The 8498-nt window shown below is 35.9% G+C and overlaps 1 protein-coding gene across 2 annotated transcripts in view; it reads left to right on the top strand.

Moving 5' to 3' along the window:
- Positions 1-8498, top strand: part of LOC108362696 (NADH dehydrogenase [ubiquinone] 1 beta subcomplex subunit 2, mitochondrial-like) — a 59862-nt gene that overhangs the window by 24463 nt on the left and 26901 nt on the right. The window contains exon 3 of one of the 2 annotated variants that reach the window (XM_017615785.1): positions 3663-3815. The exons of the other annotated variant lie outside the window; for it this stretch is intronic. Coding sequence (XP_017471274.1) covers positions 3663-3710 — 48 coding nt within the window. The 3' untranslated portion in view covers positions 3711-3815. Of the gene's footprint in view, positions 1-3662; positions 3816-8498 lie in introns of those variants that run through there. 2 annotated transcript variants of the gene reach the window in all.

Genomic DNA, 8498 nt, shown 5'->3' with positions numbered 1-8498 from the left:
AGCTTGCTCACACCAGAGGCGAAGTTGCAGGTCTTCAGATGCTCTTCCCATTTCTTCCGCTTATGTACGTTCACAAGTTGCCGAATCTCCGAATTGAGATCCCTAATACGGGGATTTCCGGGATCGGTCTGACGAAGGTTGTCGAGCTCATCAGCTAGAACAGCCGCTTCGGCAGGAAAATTCGGACGTGGATCCTTAATACATCCTGCTGGGATGAAGCGAGCTGCAGCAGCGGTGACTACCCTGCGGAACTTACGTTCACCTACATGAACGTCGGTTGGTATGGGTAGTGCAGTGAAGGCACCCTTCTTTCCAGTCAGCTTTGGAAAAGTTGACATAAGTCCGGTGATCCACGGAAGCAATGTCGGCAGGTTTATCAATCGAGATGACCTGAACATGCAGACCTGAACATGCCCTAAAGAGGCACCAGCCGAGGCAAGAGTTGCACTTGACTGATGTCACGTTACGGTATATTCTGGACTGACAAACAGCAGATTGTCGGAGGGACTAGGAGATGCCGGCGGCGGTGTGTGGGTGCTATTGTGTTTGTTTGTCTATTTTTGTTTTGTGTTGGGGTGTGGGTGTGTAGATTGTGTGCTGCCCGGGCGGGTGGTGGTTTGCCGTGGAAGCGGTCCAGTGCGCACAGCATGGGGCCACGAACGACGTGGTTTATTGCCGGTGCGTACGCAGGCCCGAGCAGTTACGGAGGTGACTCCACCCATCACAGGCATTGCACCTGACCGAGGTGGAGTTTGTATGCAGTCGTCTCTGGCATACGCAGCAGGTGTAGATTTTTGGTCCTGGGTTTGACTCTATGCCAGCCCTGAGCAGAAGGGTGCGGAGAAGGTGTAGCCCTAGGATCGAGCAACGTTTGATGGATTTCGCCGACCTAAACGGGGTTAGATCGCCGAAACAACAGCACTTGGTCGGGTAAAACCCGAGTCATTCCGGTACGTAAAACCGGCTGTCGTGGCACAGTTGTTGGCCTCGGTACAGCATACCAAATGGCCGAAAATTTTTAAAATCGGACAATAACCACGCCCACATCCCATATAACGGTAATTTAGAGAAATACAAAATATTCGATAAATTAGTAAATATTAACGCTAATTTATTAAAAATTGATGCTTGCAACAATTCTTTACCAAGAAATACGTTTATGGTAAACTTTTCGAAAATGGGCGTGGCACCGCCCACTTATGATCACATATATGTATCTCGGTAACCGTTCCACCAATTTGTACCAAACTCGGTACGGTTATTGTGCTTGCCACAAAAAACGTTGAAAATTATTGAAATCGGACTAAAATTACGGCCGCTTTTCATATAACGGTAAATTTCAAAAATGCTTGAAACTTCAATATTTCGAAACTTAAGGACGCTAATTTACTCAAAATTTATACACCCCGGCTTATCAAGTAGCGGTAGCGTTCGGAAAGGTGAAAAACATATATTAAATATTTGCGCCGGGTATTTAATGTTCGGCTCCGCCCGAACTTAGACTTTCTTACTTGTTAGAATTAAAGATGTCATTAAAGAAATTTTTATTGATGGAAATTTTGGAAGTAAAATTTTGATCTTCGGAAATAATAGCAATGTTATAAAGTATTGATCTGAATTTATTAAAAACGATATAATAGCTTGATTTTTTTTTTGATTTGAATTTTTGTAAAGACGATTAGAAATATTGCAGTAAGTTGAAGCAGCATAATCCAATTTGGAACGAGCAAAAGATTTATATAACTGTAAAGCTCTTCTAGGATCCATTCCAAATTTGCAACCACTCAAGATATTTAAAAATTTTTGCAAGAGTTGTTTACGTTGATAATTCTTCCCAGATATCTTATGCTGTGAACCTGTTCCAGATGAGTATTATTAAACCGGATATTTAACTGATAATTTTTATTATTAAAATAAATCATTTTGGTTTTTTTGAGAATTTAACTTAAGTTTTAGGTTAGAACGTTCACGTTGAAATATATTAATTTTTTCTTTCAGGACTTGTTTGGCTTGATTTCGAATTTTATGTGTACAAACGATAAAAAAAATCATCCCCAAATTGAAATAATTCACAATTTTCATCCACAATTCCATGTAGTTGAGCAGTATAAATGTTAAATAATTACTTTGTTTATGCCTACGCAAGAACCGCATTAACAAAAAGCTGATTTGACACAAAACATATTCCTTTCAAGCATTTATACCTGTGTCGTTATAGCGCACTTGCTGAAACCGTATTCAAAAGTAAAAAAAAAATGTTATTTTTATTCGATATTTCTTAAATAATTAATTTGCGCTGTGGACCGAAATGGAAGCGAACAATAATTTAAATTTATTATAATTAGGGAGTTCACAAGGTGTTCTATACTGTCGTACTGTTGTATGTTCGCAAGCTAATATAAAAGTTTTATTATGAAATTTCACACAATTAAAAAATAGTTGGTGGTGATTTTAAGTCCTCTAAACTTTTATTTAGCCGTTAAAAACTTTACAACATACAACAATACGACAAGTACGACCCAAATAATAATTCAAATTTAAAACGGGCTGTATAAATATAAAACCAGCCTTTTTTCACTTCGCGCCAAACGAATGATGGGTTTATATCTGTTTTCTAACCGATGGGGGAAATAAAAAAGCGATTTGAAAACAAATTCGAGTCAATACACTTTTGAATTTCTGAGCGTATTGAAAGTTGGTTTATGCTTCCTTTTTGAATCACAGCGCTCTGGTCCAGAGCGCTTTATGTGTTGGTATAAACAAGGTAAAATTCATTTTCAAGGACTTAAACCGCTTCCTTGTGCCAGACCATTACAAGTTGTTACTTTTTGTTTTTCTAACATGATATATCTTCGCTCAAGAAAAGAAAATATCCAATTTTTAATCGTAAGCTTTTACAATATCGATGCAAGCAACCATTACTTGTAATTTTCTTCCTTTTCTAACATGAATATCATTTATTAAATCATTAATACGTTGCGCAGAAGATCGGTTTTTCCTGAATCCATATGATCTGTCTGGAAGTAGTTTCTTTTCCGATATGAAATTATCAAAATAAATTTTAATGATCCCTTCTATTGACTTAGCAAGAACGGATAAAAGGCATGTTGGTCTATAATTATGAATGTTAGCAATTTCACATCCTATTTTTTAAATAGGAATGATTTTGACTTCTCGCCAAATTTCAGGTACAATCCCAGAGTTCCAAGTGACTTGTAATGAATTAAATAAATTTCTTTTTTCATCGTCAGCCAATTGCATTATCATTTTATACGAGATATTGTCATTACCCTTTGAAGAGTTAGGATTTCCTGAATGCTAAAAATTTAAGAAATTATCAAAATTAAATTCTTAATTTAAGTTTTGTGTTTTAAAAATGTGATAAATATTTTTCGCCTCACTTTAAAACTCGGAGCGATAAAAATAAAAATGATGCCATTAACACAAACTATTTTACATATCGTCACCTGAAATGCAAAAAGACGTAACCACATCGTAGATGAAATGGAAAAAGTCCTGTCTAATATTTAATTTTTTTTCATAAAATGTTGTGGGGAGTTGTAATTCGATGAAATCCATCATATAAATCAAAAAGTGAATTTTGAATTTTTTACTAGTTATGACTTTTAGCATTTCATTTGTTACGTCTTTTTGCATTTCAGGTGACGATATACTCCAACGTGGCCGAACATTTGATGAGTTTATGGTGAAGATAATGTAAATAACGCTAGCGCTCGCAGTGATCTTAAAATATATAACTCTTCCAAGCGAGAGAGTATTTTGATGTAGTCACATTATTTTTATAAATAGAACACAAGAAAATATTTTACTTTTATTTTGGCCATTCGTGAGTTTAGTTTTTGAATTCACCCGCGATGCTAATTTACATTGTTAGATCTAATTTTCACATTTAATTTTTTTACGAGCTTTGGGAATGTTTAGAAATGTATCAGCAGGGGGTCCACCGAAACTAGTAAATTTTTGAAAGGGGTCTACGAGAAAAAAGTTTGGGAACGTCTGATCTAGAACCTTATCGAAATCCTACCTGAAAATCGAAAGTTACCGTTTTTGAAATCGGCACTTGCCACGATTTTGAACTTCACGTATTCTAACTCGGGACCACTCCCCCAAAATAGTCTAATCGGAAATTCCATCGTTCCTAAACCGATTCAGTTGAATCTGGTTGAAGGACATCGCGATTGGCCTCTAGAAAAGCTCTAATGTTTTTTTTTGAACGTAGGCTTCAGTTCTGCACTGCCACTATCAAACGAAAAGATTTGGCGTCTACATGTGCAATAATGTATTATTTTTCTGAGTAGGGTTGCCACCTATTAAAAAGATAAAAGATTTTCGCCGTTCGTTGGATTACAAAACGTGATACCAAATGAAAGGGCCTGGCCTTCGGATGTACAAAAGCTTTAATTTTTTGAATAGGGTTGCCACCTATTAAAAAGATAAAAGATTTTCGCCGTTCGTTGGATTACAAAACGTGATACCAAATGAAAGGGCCTGGCCTTCGGATGTACAAAAGCTTTAATTTTTTGAATAGGGTTGCCACCTATTTAAAAATTACTATCTTCTATACATAGTATAAAGAGAAGTCTAGATATTTTGACCACGGTAATCTCAAAAATTACTGAACGGATTTATAGGAGATTTTTTAAGTATAATCTGTATCGATAGGAATATTATTTTTAGTACTTCAAATTCCTATAGGGCTGCCACCTGTCTAAAAAATTACTAGATCCGCATTTTTCGTTAGATTACAAGAAGTGAGGTGTCAAATAAAAGGGCTCAGCTATTTACTCAAAAAGTGTTGCCACTTTTTAAAAATTATAAGATAAAAACTGAGGTACCAAATGAAAGGATATGGTCTCTGCATGTGCTATAAGTTTTTATTTTTTGTTTGAGTGGGGTCGCCACCTATTTAAAAATTATGTATGTATAATACACGAGGGCATTTTCGGTTAATGACATTAGATTTGCACAGTTCATTCGATTTAGGTGTCAAAGGAAAAGGCTTGACCTTCCGATTTGCAGTAAGGTTTTATTTTTCGAAGAGGGTTGCAACCTGTGCGAAAAATTAAAAAATGTGGGCTGTTCGTTAGATTACAAGAAATGAGGTGTCAATTATATATTATTTTTTAGTAGGGTTGCAACATGTTTAGTTGTCAATCGCATCTTATTTAATATCTGCACATTCAGCGCGTGGCGAAGCCTCGCTCATCCGAGGCCGGCTAGTAAGTTACTACAGTAAAAAAGATAAACACTAGTAGTTTTTTATTTTATTTTGGGTGAAAATACACATATGTAGGGTAAAGTGGTCCAAAAATGTATGTAAAAAAAATAAGGTCGGATTTTTAATGCCGCCACCCCCTAGGATTGTTATATACCGAAAAAAATATACCCATATTTTTTTATTTTGAAATAAAAAATTATTTAGGTTGTGCTCAAAGCGCTCAAAGTTTTCCATGTATTTTATGTGGAGAAAAAACATATTTTCGTAGAAATAGTGTAGAATTCTTGAAAATCAATATTTTTCGATCGGAAAACTTTACTTATCTTCAGGAGATTCCCAGTAATAATACTCAATTGTATCTTCAAAATTTTTTTCATGGTAACTATATTTTAGAGGTCCTCCAAAGCCCTTAGAAAATGCATGGGGGGACCAATAAAAAATGGTTAAATAAACAATTCNGGAAAACTTTACTTATCTTCAGGAGATTCCCAGTAATAATACTCAATTGTATCTTCAAAATTTTTTTCATGGTAACTATATTTTAGAGGTCCTCCAAAGCCCTTAGAAAATGCATGGGGGGACCAATAAAAAATGGTTAAATAAACAATTGGATATTAATACTGGAAGTCTCCTGAAGAGAACCACAGTTTTCCGGTCGAAAAAAATTGATTTTCAAGAGTTTTATACCATTTCTACGAAAAATTGTTTTTCTCCATATAAAATACATGGCAAACTTTGAGCGCTTTGAGCACTCCCTAAATATTTTTTGATTTCAAAATAAAACAAGTAAGAAAGTCTAAGTTCGGGCGGAGCCGAACATTAAATACCCGGCGCAAGTATTAAATATATGTTTTTTCACCTTTCCGAAACCTACCGCTAGATGGTAAGCCGGGGTGTATCAATGTTGAGTAAATTAACGTCCTTAAATTTCGAAATATTGCAGTTTCAAGCATTTATGAAATTTACCGTTATATGAAAAGCGGCCGCAATTTTAGTCCGATTTCAATAATTTTCAACGTTTTGCTTAGAAAAAATATTTCGTCATTTCTATTTTAATTTGTTGTCTGTAATATTAGTTAATACAGGGTGTTTGGTAGACGTTTGAACATACGTGAACTAGTGATAGTTGGGGCCATCTGCTATGTGTTCCGACCAGAAATTTAAACTAGGCCCCCAAGGTTTTTTTTAAATTTGTAATTTACAAAAATTCAAAACTGAATAACGTTATTTAAAAATGAAAAAACTTTAGTTTTGGAAGTCACCAATTTGGTATAAAATAAAAAAAAATCTAAAAAAAATTGTTTGGGCTGAACATAGAGCAGGCGGCCCACCTATCCCCCATTTATAAATGTACTTATATTTATTAATTCATAATTTGATCATAAACTCATTTTAAATACGTTCGATCCAATACAATAAATTAGTAATTTTGCTTAACAAATATATTGCGTTATTCAACTAAAAATGTCAATTGATTTGACAGATTTCAACTGAAAAAGTTTGAATGTAATACAGAACTCGAGATCAGTGAGCCTTAAAACCTAGTACGTTTACTTCTTTGGAAATTCTCCTTATTTTTAGAGAAATTGACAGCCCATTCGACAGCTGTCAAATCTCAAGGTTTTAATTTCACGTAAAATTCGTGACTAGCGTGTCTAAAACCCTTAACATTATCTTATATTCAGAAAAATTAACAGTCAATTTGACAGCTGTCAACTCTCAAAGCTTTAATTTGATGTAAAATTCGCGACCAGCATGTTTTAAAACGTTTGTAAAAAGATTCTCTGATTTTTATACAAATTGGCAGTCCGTTTAACAGCTGTCGACTGTCAAACTTTTAATTTGACGTCAAATTCATGATAGCGTGCCTAAAAACCTAATAACCCCTACACCTTCTTATGGCACCTCTGGCCAAGGGAGGAGCACATACACTCACTGTTCCCGCGGTCTATTACGAAATTTATAGACACCCTGGGGCTGGTGGAGGTGTTGTGAAGAGCTAGGGGCACAATAGACCTATCGGTCGCAGTGCCTTACCCAACCAACTAACAAATTAACTAACTAACCCTCACTACCTAGAATTCTCCTTTCTGTGTTGCCAAAGAAGAGGGGATGAACACCTTTTGCAGAGAAGACCTTTCTGTGTAGGCGGCCTTCGGCCGCACTCAGCGATTACAACCCTCACTAAGTAGAATTCTCCTTTCTGCGTTGCCGAAGGGGGGCTGAACGCCTCTTGTAGATAAAACTTTCTGCGTAGGCGGCCTTTGGCCGCACTTAGGGATTATAACCCTCACTACGTAGAATTCTCCTTTCTGTGTTGCCAAAGAAGAGGGGCTGAACACTTTTCTGCATGGCCTTCTTTGTATGTATTGTTTTGTACAGTATGGCAACACATCTTATGTTTGCAACCATGTGTTATTGTAAATGTGGGTGCAATTTTATGTAATTTACAAGTTAATAAAAGTTGGATTAAAGTGATTTATATACAAAATAAAATAAAATAAAAGTGTGTAAACTATTAGGTAAAGTGGTATGTGTATATATGAAAGTATGTGACAAATGCACTTTTTGATAAGGAAATCAAGTGGAATAACTTAAGAAATTTTAACAAAAAATAACTTATAAAGAATTATATTTTTTATATTTTTTAGTTATGCATATTTTAGGGGATACCTCCCCTAACATCCTGACCTAGTTTCATTTGTTAATTCCACCTGGTTTTCTTAAACCAAAAGGTGCGGCTGAATACTAAAGCCCTTCCAAAATACCTGTTTTTGCTTATTTATTGCGCATATTTTAGTATATTTTAGTTTTTGCATATTTTTGCTTTGTTGATTTACAACCATTTAAATTTAGTGCGAAATCTCTTGCCAAAAAACCATATAATTTTTTCTTTAATATTCATCTGAATATTTTCTCGTATAGCCAAGTGGCTACTGAGGTACTCTCTTCTACCTCTGATAGATCTCAGCTAGTGGAAGACTGTAGGAGAGAGCTGGCCTATATCTCTGATCAATACGAAATTACCCTAATATGGTTCCTGGCACATACGGACATTTACGGAAACGTGGCAGCGGACGAACTTAAAAGGTGCAGCTTCACACTGAATGTGTCCCACGCGGTGGACATGGGGGCTTCGCTCAGGGATATAAAAGCAACAATTACCGAAATTTATCACTCGAAGGCTAAGCAGAGGTGCAACCGTACAGGATTACCCGGCAGTTCTGGGTGTCCTACGACCCACTTAGACCAAAGCCCT

Source organism: Rhagoletis zephyria, unplaced genomic scaffold (genome assembly GCF_001687245.7).
Source record: "Rhagoletis zephyria isolate East Lansing unplaced genomic scaffold, Rhagoletis_zephyria_1.1 Rzeph_scaffold_01073, whole genome shotgun sequence".
In the NCBI taxonomy this organism is placed as follows: Eukaryota; Metazoa; Arthropoda; class Insecta; order Diptera; family Tephritidae; genus Rhagoletis; species Rhagoletis zephyria.
This window is presented reverse-complemented; position numbering and strand designations above follow the sequence as displayed.